This window comes from Malaya genurostris, chromosome 2 (genome assembly GCF_030247185.1).
Source record: "Malaya genurostris strain Urasoe2022 chromosome 2, Malgen_1.1, whole genome shotgun sequence".
Taxonomy (NCBI): domain Eukaryota; kingdom Metazoa; phylum Arthropoda; class Insecta; order Diptera; family Culicidae; genus Malaya; species Malaya genurostris.
The window spans coordinates 290,980,407-291,000,499 of record NC_080571.1 but is presented as its reverse complement, the minus strand read 5'-3'; the positions used below and the strand labels follow the sequence as shown (position 1 = coordinate 291,000,499).

Genomic DNA, 20,093 nt, shown 5'->3' with positions numbered 1-20,093 from the left:
GAAATGGAATCACGTCTACAAAAACATAACAAATATAATTTCTAATGAATAAGTTTGATTTTCAATCCAACTGCTTTTAGCACAAACATTCTTGTAAAATAATCTGCACATGAAAAATGATAATGCTACACACCCAAAACCGATTCTCGAGCTCGGCATATTGAAATGCTGAATTAAATCGGCAACACGACACTTTCCTGATTGTTCAGCAATCCACATGCTCTTTTCCGTAATCCGTTAAAGTAATATTCTGATATCTCAGTTCGGCATAATATCATGCTGAACTTGTCAGTAAACAGCAAATATGCCGAAATCAGCAAATCCGTTTGCCGAGATTTCGAACAGTGAGTTAGCTTTTACTGAAACTTGGTGAAGCACTTGTGCTTCGCAAATGTTATTATTAATATCAGGTGTACAACTTTGCTTCCGCCGTTTTCCGATAGGTGGCTGTACCGGCTGAGGCTGGTCAAAATACATAGATGATAATGCCTTTAAAGTGAGTGTGTACAGTGCCTAACGAATTGTCATCGTCGTTTCAGTGACAGCTGTTCTTGTTTTCGTATTATTCACGCTCGAAAATGTTTGTTTATGTGCCCAATTTTCGCCATTTGCGGGAAATTTTACTTTTCTGTTACAATTCGAAAAAAATGCAACTGAAGCGTATCGAATGCTTTCAGAAACTTACGGTGGTGCTGCTTTGAGTAAAAGAACGTGTCGGGAATGGTTTCAACGTTTTAAACATGGTGATTTCGATGTAGAAGACAAACATGGTTGTGAAAGAGAAAAAACCTTTAAAGATGACTAAAAATTTACTACGAGCTCTTAAAACCGGGTGAAACCATCACAGGAGATCGATACCGAACGCAACTGATGCGCCTTAGTCACGCACTAAAAGAAAAGCGGCCACAGTATCAAGAGCGACATGGCAAAGTCATCCTCCAACACGACAATGCTCGGCCTCACGTCGCAAAAGTGGTCAAAAAGTACCTGGAAACGCTGAAATGGAAAGTCTTGCCCACCCGCCGTATTCCCCAGATGTCGCCCCTTCTGACTTCCACCTATTCCGTTCGATGGCACACGGCCTCGCAGATCAACATTTTCAATCCTTCGAAGAGTTGGAAAAATGGATTGCTTCATGCATAGCGTCAAAAAAGGACTCCTTTTTTCGAGCCGGGATCCGAAAATTTCCGGAAAGATGGGAGAAAGTTGTCGCTAGCGACAAACAGTACTTTGAATAATACATCTTTAAGCATCTTTTCGCAATAAAGCTTTAAATTTTGGAAAAAAACGGCGGAAGCAAAGTTGTATACCTAATATCTGCCTGTTTCCAGGTAGAGGCGTTGAGGAGCACTAGAAAAAATGACTTAAGGCGTAATGTTTCACTTTTAATTATTGCATTTGATGTTCAATACGTCTAAGTTTTTTGCACATCAATTGATAATCACATCGAGATTTTTTCAAGTTTTTTTTGTTTAGTACATTCAAATGAACACAATAGAACACCTTCTTTCTCCAACCTTTGCTTGTGTGACTTATTTTTCATTCAATAATAAAGAAAAATCCATTCCACGTTCGATTATTGATGACTCGGCGATTCATGATTCAATCCTGATCGCTTTTTCCGAACTAACAGTAAAATTTTTGCTGACAAGTTCGGCACAGGATTAAATTTAGGATTGCCGAGATTCTCAGTAATTGTACATTTTGCCGAGATGATTTTTCAGTTGAAATTCAGAAATAAAATTTAAGTGTGTACATATTGTAGAATTGATATTTTGTATTTCTGTAAATGAAAAATCGACAACGAACTGCATTTTTATGATGCCCGAAATTTTCAAGCGCCTTTGAATTCATGTGTTTTGATGATTGTACACCAATTGTAATTGTACACCATTGAACCACCAACACTGGCCCGGGTTGGTGGTTCAATGCATAGGGCGCTGGTCTTACAAGCCAGTTGTCGTATGTTCGAGCCCCGACCTGGAAGGAATGTTAGGGTCAGTAGGATCCATAGTACTAGCCATACAATGATTCTGTACACTAAGAATCGGCTGCGAAGTCTGTTGAAACAGAAAGGCCAAATTCCACGAAAGGAATGTAATGCCAGGACTTTGCTTTGCTTTTACACCAATTTCTGTGCAAACAACAGTCTATTATTTTAATGAGAATCATCGGAGGTGTTTAAAACACGATCAAAAAATCAGACGATTTTTATCAAACTAATGTTTTATTGAGCCAGAAAAATCTCGAAATGAATTTTTCTTGAACAGTGAGTTTAATAGAGAAAGGTTCACGCGACGTAATGACTTATGTTATCTAAATAAAAGGAAACATTAACATGTTAATATTTCGAAAAGAAATGATCTACGTTTTGTTTTTTTTTTACAACAACTGTATTTCAGTCATTCATCTTAGCGGGCCCGACTTTTGTGATACACACTGTAGCTATTATTTTGGTAAGCCCATGTGCTGGAGTTGCAAAAATAAGTTGCTCATGCGGTAATATATAACTTTAAGAGTAACTATGATGAACTTAACTTTTCGTTCAATATCTTTAATAAGTGATATGCTCATTTTTTTCGCGAGATGAAAACCGAATACAAATTATCTGATTGCGTTTTGTTTTCATTGCGTATGTATTTCTGCAACTTTTATGATAATATTCTCGTGTTTGCAAGTTTTGCGTTCATTTCAAATAGATAAATCTTGCACTACCTTTTTGTACGTTTTGAATTTCATAGCATTGTTTTTTTTTCCAAAACTGAAAAAACTGCACACACTGACCTAAAAATTCACGAGGGTGCCAAAACTATGCGGACTCAGCAGAAAAATATTTTTTGCAGCAATGTTCTCAATTCGGCTTATCATTTTTTTGCCTTGCGGAGAGCATCATTTCGCTAATTTTTCTTCCACAAGAGATTTATAGCAATTTCGACGTATATTGTGTCCGATAGAATTATGACATCCGTTGGGAAAATTTTCTAATTGTTACCCAATTGTTATAATTGCTCCCGTTTTACATGACGATGCTAGTAAAATATGACCAAATTGGCGATTGGCTGCACAATTGTTTTAGACGTATTTTAAATTATTCTACAGTGATTTTTTTGGTAGTATTGTGAAACTTTACAGTGATAAGTTGCACAATCACCATTTTGAACATATCTAATAACAATTTAAAAACAATTGTAGAAAATCTTGAAATTTCAATAAGTTACATTTGCTACTTGGATACTTTCGGAGGACTACCTCAAATTACTTACCTGATTTGGCTTCCTCGTACTATTATCAATGCTCAAACGTTAATTTATCTTTGAGAAATTTATGTGAGTTTCGGTTTTGGAACGTTCGGAACCTGAATCCGAAACCAATATAGCCAAAGTAAATTTGTATGACCCTCTACTAATATAACCTATAAATTTAGAAGATGTTTTTCGTTCTCCACGAATCAGCTGTGCTACTCGATGCAGTGAATTGTCGTCATTTGAAGTAGGAATGTAAATGATCTATAGAATATATGACATCGACACAAGTCTTATGGATTGTTGTGCTATAAAAATATTTAGAAGGTCTTAAGCATGTGTTACAGAAACAACTTGACAGTAAACGTAAAGAAATGTAAAGCAATAACGTTCTCTCGGGCACAGTTACAAATTTTATTTGAACTTTATACTCCATAATGACAGTTCCTGTGGAAAAGTTTAAAGTGTTTGATAAAAACGCCGGTAAAAGGCAGACCGCGAATTAGGTACATAAGTAGTCTTCAGTAACATTATTTTTTTTATCTGAGGACCCCTCCCGAAACGAAATCCTGAGTGTGGCCCTGATCGAGCTGCATGAAGACGTTTACTAGACAGATTAGGATAACTGTAGGAAAGTTCTTTCCAATTCCAACCTTTTGGGGTTATTGTTAATTTAAGTAGTTTATTCAAATGCATTGATCAATCAACTTTTGCAATATTTCTTCTTCTATCAACAGTTTGTTTGTAATATTATAGCATCAATACATCATAAATTTGAGATTTCTTCAATTACGAGCGATACTCCGCTATCGAAGCAGCTTCCACAAACCTATGTTGTTGTTCTTATCTGTACGCATCTTTTGGCTAAAGTTTCCCTTTCTTATCGTATAATTACCATACGGAACGCCATGAGAAAGTTTACAATGAGTTTTTGTATGGCATTTTATGGATTGAAAATTACACTTCTTAAATGGCACTTACGCACTACGGTGAGAGTGACGGTTTGATTTTGTTCCAGTGCTGGAAATAGTCTAGGTTTGGGCTATCCTGGGACATTTAACAGAGAGACGATATGCTTCACCTGGGATTTCAACTCCACATAAATGTATGCAGCTGAAATCGAGTTCCAGATGGGAGATGTCTTTTTGTTATTTTAGTCACTTTAATACAACTTGTTTTGCTTGACATTGCGAGTGTGGGAAAACATGAAAATATTGAACTTCACACGTAATTTTTTTATATCGGTTGTGGCATTTGCTTGAAATCGTCACAGTCATTTCGGCACCTCACTTAATATTTCCTTGAACTAATGTTAAATACTTAAATATTCATCTTCAAAAAACGGTAAATGCACTGCGTTTTGATTCTTCTAAGTTTGCGAGATTTGTTAAACAAAAATCTGGAAAGTGAACTGACATTGAAAAGAGCATTGTAAAAACTAAATCCATTTGCTTCTCGGTAGGCTGGGTTCCTATCAGCTAAGGGCAGTAATAACTTTAAACTCAATGCAATCGCTACAATTCACTAGTATTTTCTCTGGCCACTTTCTTTGTGGTGTGTAGAATCCACCTAATACAGTTCGTTCGATCGATTTCGGCATGTTTGACAGCAAGCTTGGCTGTAGTACGCATAGCTGCACAGTTTCGCTTTCAGAACGATACTGCAGTTCGGGAAATCGTCCCGACAGCCGGCATCGTTCTGAACAATATCCTCCCGTGGATCGACGTACGGTTCCATGGAAGCGGCTGCAGTGGTACTGGCAGCCGTAGTCGACGGACATGGTTCTTCGTTGCAAACGTGGAACGCTTCCGGACGATCCGCATACCGGCAGCTAGCAGATTCTTGCATTACCTTTTCCTGCAGATTGAATTCGAGACATTTGACGATACGTCGCTGATTGCCACCGTCACATGGTTTGGTACACTGAAAGGGAAACGGAAAGGAATAAGATTTCGTCATCACGAGGACGGACCTGTAGAAAACTGGACTTTACCTCGGTCCATTCCGAATAGTGCCACCTGGGTTTACAATCGCTGATCGTTTCGATGTCACAAGGTTCGATCGAAATGGGACGTTCGCTTTCGTCGCATTCGGCATCGGGTACAAAGTTGTCGTTACGGATGCAGATGACAGTTCGTGATTTGGTCAGATTGAAGCAATCTCCGGAGCACTAAGGAGGGTGGAAGGATGGATCAGTTAAAATGAAATCGCAGCCCATAAATACGATACTTACTAATCCCCACGGACCGGTGAACCACTCGCCGTATTCGCATGCACGATCGCTGGTGCATTCTCTGGTGGTATCAGGAGTGAACCGTAAATCACACCGTTCCGCTTTGGTCGACGTACTTCGATCGCAAAATATGGATCTGGTTTGAAGTCCCACACCGCAAGTAGCCGAACAACGATCACTCCAGTTGGCGGTCAACCATACTCCGGATTTCTTGGGCTCAACCTTCTGACTGATCCGACTGGCATCCAAGTTCTGTCTTCCGTAACCGTTTGTCAACTGCATATCGTTCTGTGTGCTATGGCTGATGTGGTGGTGATGATGGTTATGGCTATGATGGTGGTTTATGACAGTCGGTTTTTGTTTGTTGGATTCAACCGATGCGAGCTTGGAGTGCTTGGCACATTCACACTGTTCCGCTGCCGGGGGTTGTTCTTCCATGCAAGCTCCACTGTTGACTTGAATAACTATGCCGGATATAAGCTCCTGGACACATTTTACCTCGCGGCTTTTGAAAGCCTCTTTGTCACCTAGTTTTTCTTCGCAATTGCAGTCACTCCATTCGGACAGTTTCCAGTAAGCTGGACACGGTTGTGTATTGCAACGAAGTAAGTTTTCGTTTAAAACCGGTTGAATTAGATGTGCACATCGTTTCGGAGAAAATACCCGGGTTGGGGCTTCGCGGACACATTTTATGATCGGCTGTTGTAATCCTCCACCGCAGGACTTGCTACAGGCACTAAATCCAACCACTTTCCAGAGAAATTTGCGTTTCCGTAGAGGTTTCGTAGTACTGGAAGGAATCGTAGAATTCATGATCGTTCGGTGCTTCGGTACGCGGATGCTTGCTTTCTCGGAGATTTCGTTGGAAATACCTGTTGAAAATGTTATTTTTTTTTAATTTTCGTTAACATGTTCAGTCATGTCCCTATTCGACACTTACCATCGATTCTATTATCCTCGCTGGAGCTTTGCTCTCCGATTGAGTTGGTATTGATCGGCATAAGATACTCATACTTGATACCAGGATTCGGCTGTTGCGAAAGCAGATATAGTTGAATCGGTTCCAGTAGCGGTCCCGGAGCTGTGATCCACTCGGTGACGCCTTCGATTTTGCGGAAACTACTGGTAGAGCTATTGTTCAGACCGTCTACCCGACGATATTCGAACATAGTCCCAGCGCCCTGGTAGAATCCACTCAGTGAAATTGTGTAGTCACCGTTTATGATAAATCGTTCATTGTCGACCGGTTTGAGAGCTGTGGAATGCGAAAAAGCATGCGTTAATAGAGGTTTTAGCGGTATATCGTACACTATTGCACGTTTTATTTTGCATTGCTCAGGATATCTAAGTTTATTCATTGACAGCCGACGCGAATTCAACCATGGACAGATTTTTACCAGTATTATATAAAAAAGGAGGTTCAGAAAAAAGATCGCAGTAGGCGTTTTCGTGTACTTTTATAGAAAAGTACACGCGTTTTCCGGCCTACCAAATTGTTACACAATTACGTTGACCAGGCATTGGTCGGCTGGTTCCATCATTCTCGTAAAATTGCATAACGGTATCCTTAACATTTTCTTTTAGTCCACTGGTTACCCTCGATCCAATAGTAGAACGCAAACCGCTCTCATTCAGTAATCTTTTTGCGTTGGAATTGTTTCAGCCCTTGTCACACCTTCACTGGAAAGCTTATCTTTGAGCTGCTCAATTGTTTCATGCAACTCGTGGATTCTTCTTCGTTGATTCGCAAATTTTAATTTTTTTGCAAAGCAGACTTTTTCAACAAATCCTAGTTCAACTAATTTGGCAATATTACTTACCGTGAGATTTCGGCAATTTTTGGAACACTTTTTAGAAAACACGTTTACGCAACCCCTTCATTCTTCAATTCTGTGATATTTCATGTTTTCACTTGATTATAACTTGCCTGTCTCTTGTTTTTCTTGTTTATTCGCAGTGCCAGATTGTTTTATATACAAACATGGGTACTTGTAACAACCAGCAGGTATATTTTTGTAAGGTCAGTACCCTAAGAAAATAACATGTATGTTTATATCAGAAAACTGGGAAACATATTTTCTGATTCTTTAGAAAAATATATATTTCCTATCTCATTTATTTTATGCGTGGACCGATCTACAAATGATTTTTTTGTTCGAAAGGTGACGTTTATGCGGTGGTTTTAGACTATACTTCATAAGGAAAATCTTTCGGGAAAGTGAAGAAAATCTAGAAAATTGTTTTGAATGGAATTGAAAATTTTCCACTCAATGCATGCTAGATCTTCGATGATTGTTAGGCGGGTATCGAGTTATGCAATGCTTGCCCGCTGGAGAGCAAAATATCAATACTAGATTGTTAATCAAATCTTTTGGCGCCAAACGAACACATGTTCAATTAAGTATGGGCGACAAATGAATTTCCAGTCTATCAATTGTGTTCAATACCGTCAAGTCAAGTTATAGAACGACTATAAGAAAAGAATGCGATTTACGAGAGAAATGTCACCGTTAACTCTAAACCCAAAACTTTCCAGCTCTCAACCTTATGGAGCAATTCCATTTGAATTCGAAGGATGTTTGGATGTTCACATAAGCATAACCAATGCCCAAAAAGCAAAGTTGCATCACCAGTTGTAGTTATACTTCTTGAATTTCATTAGATGAACCCAACCACAACTGTGTTATAAAAAGTATATTCAATTAATAAATGAAATAAATTTGGAATGAGATGCGAATATAATTTGGTAGGGTATCGGCACTTCTTTTAAGCTCCACTCCAGTAGTCATCTCATATACGAAAACTAATTGTCAGAGTGATATCTGCTGTCTCTTTTCGGTAGATTTACTTTTAGAGTTGGTTGAAAATAGGTGCATTCGCTCAGTATTTTCGCGTCACTATAACAGTAGTATGGCACAATTTTCAAACTATTTCTGTCTGTATTTCTGCTCCTTGGAGTCGAAACAAAGATATTGTATCCGATTTCATCACAATTCGTTGATTTAATTAAAGTCGAGCAATTGGCAAAATAATATGGTGACTTTACTAATGCGCATAGCCGAACTTCTTTGAAATATTGCTGCATTCAGGTAAATACAAATGGCAACTTTCAGTTAAATCAAAAGTAAATCCATTCATCTTCAACAGGAATAATGGCTTGACATCTTTGAAGGATGTCTTTGTACTTTTTTGAAAATTTTGTGCGTAGTTCTCTCAAAATGACCTAGAAAATTTTGTGAAATGTTTCGAATTTCAAGTACGGTTCATTCGAGCGCAAACGTTTTCAATTGTCCCAGACACGATCCAAATTATATCAACCCATTCGAGTCGTTTTGGGCATATTTTTCTCTCAGCATCGCTTCGAACATATTTTTCTCACAACACTGCTTCGTAGTGCAAAGTGTACATGACATCCATTTAGAAAAATTGCTGAGATCGAATAAGGGAAATAAGGGTGCCCACTGTGCGTGATAAAACAACTTTTACCATTCTACTTCATTGACCGCGAACCATCATGACCACGCTCTTATGAAACCGACTCCTACATAGGTCGTTTGATTATTTTCATTTTGTGAGTGCTCGAAATAATTTTCAATCAAATATAATTTTTGAGCGGTGCGAAGTTCGCCTGGACAGCTGCAGGTATAGAACAAAAAGGAGCAAGAGTAGAAACTACAGGAGCAGGTGCGGAAAGAAAGTTCAAAGTTTAAAGGTTAATAGCAAATGTCATTGAGGGAACGATTTTGACTGGTAAATTCAAAGGTGAAAAGTTTTTATTATATTTTTTAGTAATTGTTAGAAATTTATGACGGAAATTGGTGAATCTAATATAATATAGTTTATCATAGAGCAGCTATTCCCAACCTGTAGTCCGCGATATAAAAATTTTGGGAACCACTGTCTTTTTTTAATAACCATTAAAATTCCATAAAAGTAGTTTTAATTTATTTACATTTAATCTAATACTATCGCGCTCCGAAGTGTGCAGGGGTCCGCTAGTTATTAAATAAGATTCAAAGATCATCCAAAATCGTTACAAAAATAAAAGTTCCCAGAAATTTTATTTTCCGAAACGCTGTATCTCGAAAACGGTGGCATATAGCAAACGTTTGATTAACGACTTTTTACCTATTTTTATATATATAAAAAATAGGTATAGAATTCGCTCAAACTTTCGAAAATTTTTCCGAGGCCCGGAGGGCCGAATGACATATACCAATCGATTCAGCTCGACGAACTGAGCAAATGTCTGTGTGTGTGTGTGTGTATGTGTGTGTGTCCGTATGTGTGTTGTCAACTAAGAGGTCGAGATCTCAGAGATGGCTGGACCGATTTCCATCAAACTAGTCGCAAATGAAAGGTCTCCCCGTCACCCAAAACGCTATTGAATGGTTTTGAGATCGGATGTTTACTTTTTGAGTTATACAAAGTTTTATGTCAAAATTTTCAGTTTTTTGACAGTATCTGTCACAATTGACCTTGAAAACAGAATATGTTTTCATACTTAGATTCCGCACGGTAATACCTATCCAACAAGCCATAGATTGTTAAAATCCGTCCATTTTTAACGGAGATATCGAAATTTTTCTGTAAGCGACTTTTCCCCCTATTCCAGCAGTAGGAGTTTTGAGCGCTGTATGACAAAGAAATGCTTGGGAGCAACGGAAAACACGATTTTTTATACTGTTACATACAATTGTTTCTAAGAACCAAAAGGATTGTGTACAGCATTCTTTTTCATGACATTTAGCCTCGGACCGATTTTGGCACGGCTCGTTTTTGGCAACATAATCGTTCGAATATGACATATATAAACCAGATGATGGCAGAATTTTTTTTAATTATTTTGTTTTAAACTACTTACAGCAATAAATGCTGGAACAACATAACATCCATATACCATTCGAATCAGTTCGTCGAGATCAGCAAATGCGTGTGTGACAAATAACTTCAATTAATTTTCTCGGAAAATTTCTTTTCTACAAATTCAGATTCATACGAAAAGTCGTATGCTCCCAAACAAAGTTCCTGCATTATGTTTGGTTCCGACCTCTGGTTTCGGAACTACAGGATGATATGTGAAACGAAATCAAAATTGTGTAACTCATTTTTCTTGAAGATGGCTGAACCGATCTAAGATGCAAATGAAATCTAAGAATCATCTAAGATTCAAATGAAAAGTTTCAAAGTTCTATAAAACATCTTGCTTTTCAGTCAGATCCAACTTCCGGTTTCGGGGATTGTATAAAAATGTCTATTCCACATAATTTAATCAGGTTTATCGGGTTAGCAGATTTGGATAGTCGATAAAAAAATTAACTTTTTTCAGTTTTAGTGGTATTCAGTTGTCGATCAGAAGGCACCTAAAAATTTAATTCGTGCTATGATCTCTCAAAGATGTCTTAACTGATTTTCAAATGTTTTGAAACAAATGTAAAGTGTACAGCTACTCAGGTGAATTTATCTGACTTCGGCCATATCGCTTTTAGAATTCCGGTTCCAGTATAAAATCGTTTCTCAAAGCTCAATCGTTTTCTCAAAAAAAGCCTAATCAAATTTCAGAAACAAAAATTTTAATTAAAACAAACTTATATACAAAAATTAATTATTTTATCCAATTATGACTTCCGGTTCTCGAATTACATGATGATGAATTTTTAAAATTCAAACCGATATAGAAGATGACAATCCCGAAAAGCTTCAAAGTTGAACTCAAAACTGTTGTAATTTATTCGTCATATGGCCATACGAATCGGTTTGGGTTATGCTGGTTCCTGAATACCGGCTCTGGAAGTACGTACGTTTATCTGACTTCGGCCATACCGCTTTTAGAATTCCGGTTCCAGTATAAAATCGTTTCTCAAAGCTCAATCGTTTTCTCAAAAAAAGCCTAATCAAATTTCAGAAACAAAAATTTTAATTAAAACAAACTTATATACAAAAATTAATTATTTTATCCAATTATGACTTCCGGTTCTCGAATTACATTATGATGAATTTTTAAAATTCAAACCGATATAGAAGATGGCAATCTCGAAAAGCTTCAAAGTTGGACTCAAAACTGTTGTAATTTATTCGTCATATGGCCATACGAATCGGTTTGGGTTATGCCGGTTCCTGAATACCGGCTCTGGAAGTACCTTAAATTACCGTAAACTCTAGAGTGGAACTTACATATCATGGCATGTTTAATCGATTATCACACTTCTAGATTCAAATTCGATCCGATTTGCAGTTTCGACATTACAGAGTAATGAGTGATTAAAATCTCAAATTGTCGCTTAAAACGAGGGTCATTAAAATAATGTCATGAAAACTTAAACACCGAAGAATATTCATGCAAAAAACACATGCGGATTGATAAAAATAGGTATCATCTCACTGCTAGGTGGATTAAACACGTTTTTTTATTGAAAATTTAACGTTCTTTTCTAAAATTTTGTTGAATATATAAAAAAAATCATGATTTTCAAGAACTTATGTTATGTAACTTTTTTCAATATTATTTCTCCATTCTAAAAATTTTACGGTGTCTTATTTTGGACTTCAGCTAAAACATTCCAAAAAAAAAAACAAACCGAAGATACAAAATAAAAAAATACCAAAAAAACTTCAACAGAACTAATATTTTTTACATAGTTTTCGTAATTCTTTAAAATATTTCAGAAGATACCAAATCAATCGAACCCACCGTTTCTGGGATAAATTAACACTTTCAAATGCTTTTTTTATTAGTCTCTCCTCAGAATTAAAATGGAAAACTTATGATACAAATTGTTTCGATGGACCATAAATAACGCTTATGCAAAAAACAGCCAAATCATAAAATACAAAAATTAAATTAAAAAAAAAAATATTTTATTTGTGGTGGAATTGATCAATTATGAATCTCATGGAAGGCTTTTCATATCTTATGAAATTCGCGTTAGCAATATTTGGTTGATTTTGATTTTTTTACATATTATGCGACGGTCGCTACTATAATTTTACTTACAGTATCATGGAAAAAGCAATTATTTCTAGTTTATTCGACATAAATTTAATTCTATTACTATCTTGATCAAAAAGGTCTCCGAATTTATTCAGAAAATTAAAAATAAAAGATTAATAATCAAAAACGATACTGGTCCTTTCAAAGTACTCCCCATCGACTGCAACACACTTATGCCAGCGCTTGATCCAATCCTTGAAACATTTTTTATATTCAGCTTTCGGTATGGCCGTCATCTGCGATTTTTCCATAATCTCATTTCGGGTGTTGAAACGCACTTTCCACGAAGCGATTTCTTGAGTCGTCCGAATAGGAAAAAGTCGCACGGAGCCAAATCAGTTGAATCCGGTGGGCGCTGAATGGTATTCGTTTCGTATTTAACCAAATTATCACGGATAACAATGGCATTGTGTGAAGGTGGGTTATCGTGGTGCAAGATACACGAGTTGTTTGTCCACGAATCTGTTTTTTCGCAAATTACTGCACGCAAACATCTCATAACGCTCAAATAATACTCCTAATAGTCAATTTGCGGTCTACGGTAATCCATTCTTTGATTTTATTGATGTTTTCGTCAGATCTCGATGTCGATGGCCTACCGCTTCTCTCATCATCATTCACAGACTCACGGCCACTTCTGAAACATTCGTGCTACTGATAAACGACTGTTTTTTGCCTTTCTCATATAGAAAGGTTATGCAATCACTGTGAAAACCAACTTTTGAACCGAGGCCCGGAGGGCCGAGTGTCAAATACCATTCGACTCAATTTGTCGAGTACGCAAAATGTCTGTGTGTGTATTTGTGACCTTTTTCAATCGCATAATCGAGGTTAGTTAATAAATTCAGTACTAGAACAATGTTTGCTACTCGGGATGATAGTATGATTGATATGAGAAAGACATCATTACACCACTAGGTGGATTAAAACAAGTTTTTTAGAGTATCGTCTCCGAAACACTCTTCTAACGTTTGCAATGTCGTCGCATTCCGGAGCTTTTTGATCCAAGTAGTGCGTTTTTATTTACTTTCTAATAGCGAATTCTATCTCAAATTTAAGAAAAATTTTCCCAATTGTGTCAGTTTTATCCACCTCATCCAATTATGTCCCGACATTATCCACCCATCTTTTTTCCAATCGAGGGAAGTTCGGCTCGTTAAACTAAATTTATTCAGAAATTAAAAAAAATAATAATTATGAGACTTTATAGACTTCGTACAAAACACATACCCTCCCACTGCTAGACTAACGTAGGTTTTTGTGATGTCCCTTATGAAAGAGTCATGTAGTGGCATGCCGCGAACAACTTCTAGAATCTAGATGGACATGAACTCTTCCAAATCGCCAGAGCTCCGTTCAATAATAAAATATTTGGCCAACAACAAGGGGAAGAATACCTAGAAGATGCGAAAGACAGTTGTCAGCGAAACGCAGCTCATGATTTTCTCCGGCGAGGAAAGATACTTAGAAGACTGTGCAAAATTTGATAGACGGAGTAAACCAAAATATCCGGCAATTCGAATTCTCCAAAAAGGATGCTTAAGGTAAAATGTAGCGTCATAAATTGCGCCCAAAATATCATCCGCTTCAGTTGAACGAACCGTCGCACAAAGCATAACAAGAAAAACCGACACATAGAAACCAGAACTTTTTATAGTGATTGAGCGCAGTTATGTTGGCTTGTAAAAAAGACTGGACGTAATGGATCCTTCACATTTTGAATATATGCTAATTCAATCGTTATTGTTAGTGATTACTCTTACACTACAGCTATGAATAATTATGAATGCTATGAATGACTAGCATGAGGTTACATGTATATGTATTGACTAACTTGCTAACCATGTATATGCCTGAGTTTAGTAGTAAGCATGGATTCTTCTTCAAAAGAACAATTGAATTCAATAGTCTGTCAAGTTTGAAGTTTTAGTTTTGCTAGAAAAATTGCTACAATCTAAAATTATACCTATTATATGATTATTACACAGCCAAACATTATTGCTTCAGCAACATCAATGCATTGAGCTCAACAGAGTTGGAAATTTTTAGCATTATAAATGACAGTTACTTAGAAAATAAACGATTTCTTACAACACCCATTTTATTGTATTCAACTCGTTTTCATTTCAACACAAAATCCAATGCTGCATAAATTCGCGTCATTATTTGATATGTAATTTTTGCTCACGATATAATGCCACCGAGTTCACCATGCATTTCTCACACCACCTCAATACGAAACAGCAGCGCGCTAGCAATAAAAAAATGCGGAAAATTTTATGTAAGCTTTTTCAAATTTAGGTTGTTTTGGATAAAATTTTATAATTTTGAGTTGCATTTTCAGATTCTTTGTGAAATTTTGCTACAAACACTATTTTTCAGTTCTAAAATCATCTCCGTGGAATGGAACAGTAACCGTTTATACATGTCAAAAACCAATTACGGCTCGGCAAAGAGAAATTATGTTAATATGATGTTATGATAAATTTGATTTCGAAAAAATAAGTGTTTTTGGTTTTTCGAAAATCGGTCTAGTTTTTGAATAATTGATCAAAAACGCGATTCGCGCATTCCACTACATTTCACCTGGGCTGAGGCCAGTGTGTTTTAGGGTGATTTAGAGGACTATTTTCACGCTTCAAATCTGATTTTCTCAGAAACGGTGACGAATATCAAAAACCTCAACTGACAATCTCTTAGAAAATTAGTTTAGATTATTCTGTGACAATTTCAGAATGATTCATTGGCATTAGCGGTCGGGAAAGTCTTTTTTCTGAAGGAAGAATTGCATAACTCGCCTTCAAAAGCATGGATCAAACATCTATTCTGACAATGTCTAGATAATTTAGTTTAGATGCGATTAGTGCATAAAAACATATATGTTGTTGCGATAAAAATTAAGTGAATGTTATTTTCATAAAGGTAAGTCCATTTCTATGGCGGCACCATTTTATCTGCTCTTGTATCCTGGTAACGTAACGAAACAGAGAGAAATAAAATCGGCTTGTCAAACTTGTAACCGAAAATATCAAAACTTTCTTGGCCACATCGAGAGTTATTTTACACATTTGCGAGAGAGCATGGAGAGAAATGTAACACGCACAGCGAGCCACGTGGTTTTACGCGACCTACTAGCCTTAGCCCTTAAGTGAAGATTTTTACTTTTATTTTTCATAAATACGTTTATTTCATAGGCAATATACATAAGTTTTTCTTCGCCGTGGCATCCACAATACATAGTAGTTTAAACCTAATACATTTCGAATATCATATTAGTATGTTGGTACTCATTAGTTAATCTAAACACTGTTTTTATCAAGCGAGTAGCTATTTTAATTTACATTAAATAAAATACATTTATTTTGTACATGATCTTATAACTATTTCAGGATTGTTTGTATCAGTTCACCACTTATATTCAATATCCTATAGTTGGCTATTGGTTGAACTCATGGAAGAGAAAACAGTCTAACATAAAATAAAATTTAAATTGGAACTCCAATGGATTTAATGAAATGATAAAGAAGTTTCATGTATGGAAGGTCACGACAAGCAAGAATGTCGCGAACTGGGACATTGGATAGTCTACCTTTGGTACGCAAGGAATTTATTAGTTGAGATCTGACATCACGAAACTCCACGCATGTCCAAACAACATGATCAATATCGCGGTAACCTTCGCCGCAAGCACAATGATTAGTCTCGGAAAGTCCAATTCGAAGGAGATGTGCATCTAACGTGTAGTGATTGGACATGAGTCTGGACATCACACGAATGAAATCTCTACTCACATCCAGTCCCCTGAACCATGCCTTTGTCGATATTTTAGGAATAATTGAGTGCATCCACCGACCCAGATCATCTTTATCCCAAGAAGCTTGCCAGCTGGCAAGTGTTCTTTGGCGAGACGCGCTATAGAATTCGTTGAAAGCAATCGGTCTCTCATAAATTTCACCCTCAATAGCACCACGTTTGGCTAAAATATCGGCTCTTTCATTGCCTGGAATGGAGCAATGAGCCGGAACCCAAACTATTGTGATTTGATAATTATTATTCAATATGACGTTCAGGCACTGTTTTATTTTGGCCAAGAAAAAAGGTTCATTTTTGCAAGCGGCGTTCGAGCGAATGGCTTCAATTGCACTTAGACTATCTGTGAAAAGAAAATAATGGTTTGGAGATAATGTGACGATTACACTCAAGCTATAATGAACTGCTGCTAACTCTGCTATATAAACAGATGCAGGTTCTTGAAGCCTAAATGAGACCGAAACATTATTGTCGAATATACCAAACCCAGTAGCCTCTTCAATTCGTGATCCGTCCGTGTAAAATATTTTCTCAGAGTCAATATGCCTGAACTTACTTGTAAATATTTTTGGGATTTCCATCGAGCGTACAGGGTCCGGCACTCGAAGTGTAACCAATTAAAAAGGCCATAAATTCAGTTTGGAAAATTACTTCTACTTAGTTCAAAGTACAAAATGTGTAAAAATAATACAAAATTCAGAATCAATTCACTTTTGCTCAATATGACCACCTTTTGCCTTGACTATGGCCTTGAGACGGTCAAAAAACGAATCGCAAGCTGCCCGAATGTGACTTGCAGGTATTTTGGCCCACTCGCGGACAATAACTTTTTTCAGCGCCTCGAGACTGGTGTATCTTTTAGTTCGGACTTTGCTCTCCAAAATGGCCCAAAGAGAATAATACGTTGGATTCGCATCTGGTGAATTCGAGAGCCATTGTGTGGACGTGATGAAGTTCGAAACGTTGTTTTTCAGCCATTCTTGGTTCACTCGAGCTTTGTGAGACGGTGCCGAGTCCTGCTGAAACGTCCATGGTCTGCCACCGAAATGTTTGTCTGCCCACGGCTTCAAAGCAACCTCCAGAATACTTTCCCGATAATATGTCGCATTTACCTTGACGCCAGGCTCGAAGGTCTGAAGTTGGTTACACTTCGAGTGCCGGACCCTGTAGGTGTTCCGGGATTCCACGCACTTCGCGCTGCATGGATGTGTCGAAAAATAAAGTTGAGTCAGGGACATTTAGGAGGCTGACACGGATAGGAATATATCTTGAAGGGTTGATTTCCTGTGACATATGGTTAAAATATACTGTCATGAATCTTGTTTGAGATTGAAGCTCAACTAGCCTTTCGAAGTTATTAATAACCAGGGGATTCAGTACCTCACATCTTATTAGCAGTCGCGATGAAAGCTCCCAAAAACGATCTTTCAATGGAAGAACTCCCGCCAGAACTTCAAGACTCATTGTATGTGTCGAATGCATGCACCCTAAAGCAATTCGCAAACAACGATACTGAATTCGCTCCAGTTTGATAATATGAGAGTTTGCAGCGGAACGAAAGCAAACGCATCCATATTCCATCACTGAAAGTATCGTTGTCTGATACAGTTTTATTAGATCTTCCGGATGAGCACCCCACCAAGATCCTGTTATTATTCGAAGAAAATTTACTCTTTGTTGGCATTTTGTTATCAGAAACCTAATGTATCCTCCCCGCGTGCATTTGGAATCAAACCACACCCCAAGGTATTTGAAAGTCAAAACCTGTTGGATCATTCTTCCCATCATATGAAGCTGAAGCTGCGCGGGATCATGCTTTCTTGAAAAGACGACCAGCTCTGTTTTCTCCGCAGAGAATTCGATACCCAGATGAACAGCCCAAACGGACAAGTTATCTAAGGTATCTTGCAATGGTTTTTGCAGATCAATAGCTTTGGGTCCAGTAACTGAAACTACGCCATCATCTGCCAATTGTCTTAGTGTACATGGGGTTACTAGACAGCTGTCAATGTCATTCACGTAAAAATTATAAAGGAGCGGACTGAGGCATGAGCCTTGCGGTAGACCCATGTAGCTAATTCTGAATGTTGCCAAATCGCCATGTGAAAAATGCATGCGTTTCTCTGACAAAAGGTTGTGCAAATAATTATTTATAACCGGTGGAAGTCCATGTTGGTGGAGCTTGTCTGAAAGAACATCAATGGAAACTGAATCAAATGCTCCTTTAATGTCTAAAAATACTGATGCCATTTGTTGCTTTTGAGCGAAGGCAATTTGGATGTCAGACGAAAGTAATGCAAGGCAATCATTCGTCCCTTTATTTCTACGGAAGCCAAACTGAGTATCTGACAACAAACCGTTCGTCTCGGCCCAAGTGTCGAGACGTCGTAGAATAATTTTTTCGAACAATTTTCTGATGCAGGACAACATCGCAATGGGTCTATATGAGTTGTGATTGGAAGCTGGTTTCCCCGGCTTTTGAATGGCGATAACTTTCACTTGCCTCCAGTCAGGTGGAACAATATTTCGCTCAAGAAACTTGTTAAACAATTCCAACAAACGTCTTTTTGCGAGGTCGGGCAGATTCTTCACCAAGTTGAATTTAATTCTGTCCAACCCAGGAGCGTTATTGTTACAAGACATGAGTGCTATGGAAAAATCCATCATTGAAAAAGGGCTATCAATGGAACCATTATTTGGAAAAGATTCCCTTATAATGCTATGCGTAGGAACAGAATCTGGACAAACTTTCCTCGCAAAATCAAATATCCATCGGTTCGAGTATTCCTCACTCTCATTTCCTACGTTACGATTCCTCATTCGTCTGGCCGTATTCCAAAGAGTGCTCATTGAGGTTTTTCTTGACAAACCTTCGACAAAATGTCTCCAATAGCTACATTTCTTGGCCCGAAGTATGCTCTTGTACTTGGTTTCTAAAGTCAAGAAATTTTCAAAATTCTGAGGAGTTCCTCCTCCTCGTTTTAAAAACGTCTTGAAAGCATTTTCTTTCGCGTGCTTAGCGTCTGAACACTCTTTGTCCCACCAAGGGTTTGGAGGCCTTCTGTTAGACGATGGACCAAGAAATCGTTTGGTTTGGGCTTGTTCTGCGGCCTCCAGAATCGAACAAACGAGGAAGTCATATTCTTCAAGTGGGGGGAGCTCTTCCATTGAAGTTAAGACACTTGAAATATTACTTTGGTATTTAATCCAGTCAATATTTTTTGTCAAATCATATGGAATATTAACTGAATTAGCAATGCCTTTGTTACTGCTAATTGAGATGATGATTGGTAAATGATCGCTACCGTGTAAATCAGGAAATACTTTCCAGGTGCAATCTAGTCGAATTGAAGTCGAGCAAAGAGATAGATCGAATGAACTTGAACGTGCAGGAGGTCTTGGGATCCGTGTCATGCTACCCATATTTAGTACCGTCATGCTAAAATTGTCGCCAATATTATATATTAGAGATGATCTGCTATCATTGTAAACGGAACCCCACATCATTCCGTGCGAATTGAAATCTCCTAAAATTAAACGTGGAGCAGGAAGGGCTTCGACAATTTCATTAAGCTGTCGTTGTCCAACTTGAGCTCTTGGAGGAATATATACCGAAGCAATGCAAATGTCCTTTCCTTTAATGTTTATTTGACAAGCAACAACTTCTATACTAGAAGTCGAAGGAATGTTTAATCTATAAAAGGAATAACATTTCTTAATTCCTAAAAGCACTCCACCATACGGGGAGTCTCTATCGAGACGTATAATGTTAAAGTCATTAAAATTTAAGGACAGTGATTGAATCATTTGCGGCGGA

At 37.6% G+C, this 20,093-nt stretch overlaps 1 protein-coding gene across 1 annotated transcript in view; it reads right to left on the bottom strand.

Annotated features, from left to right (window-relative positions):
* Positions 1-3,904: 3,904 nt before the first annotated feature.
* Positions 3,905-20,093, bottom strand: part of LOC131430558 (A disintegrin and metalloproteinase with thrombospondin motifs 7) — a 375,000-nt gene continuing 358,811 nt past the window's right edge. Inside the window, exons 8-11 of the mRNA XM_058595626.1 lie at positions 6,416-6,730; positions 5,476-6,347; positions 5,236-5,412; positions 3,905-5,165 (exon numbers count right to left, since the gene is read on the bottom strand). Of these exons, the coding sequence (XP_058451609.1) occupies positions 4,812-5,165; positions 5,236-5,412; positions 5,476-6,347; positions 6,416-6,730 (1,718 nt within the window). The 3' untranslated portion in view covers positions 3,905-4,811. The remainder of the gene's footprint in view (positions 5,166-5,235; positions 5,413-5,475; positions 6,348-6,415; positions 6,731-20,093) is intronic.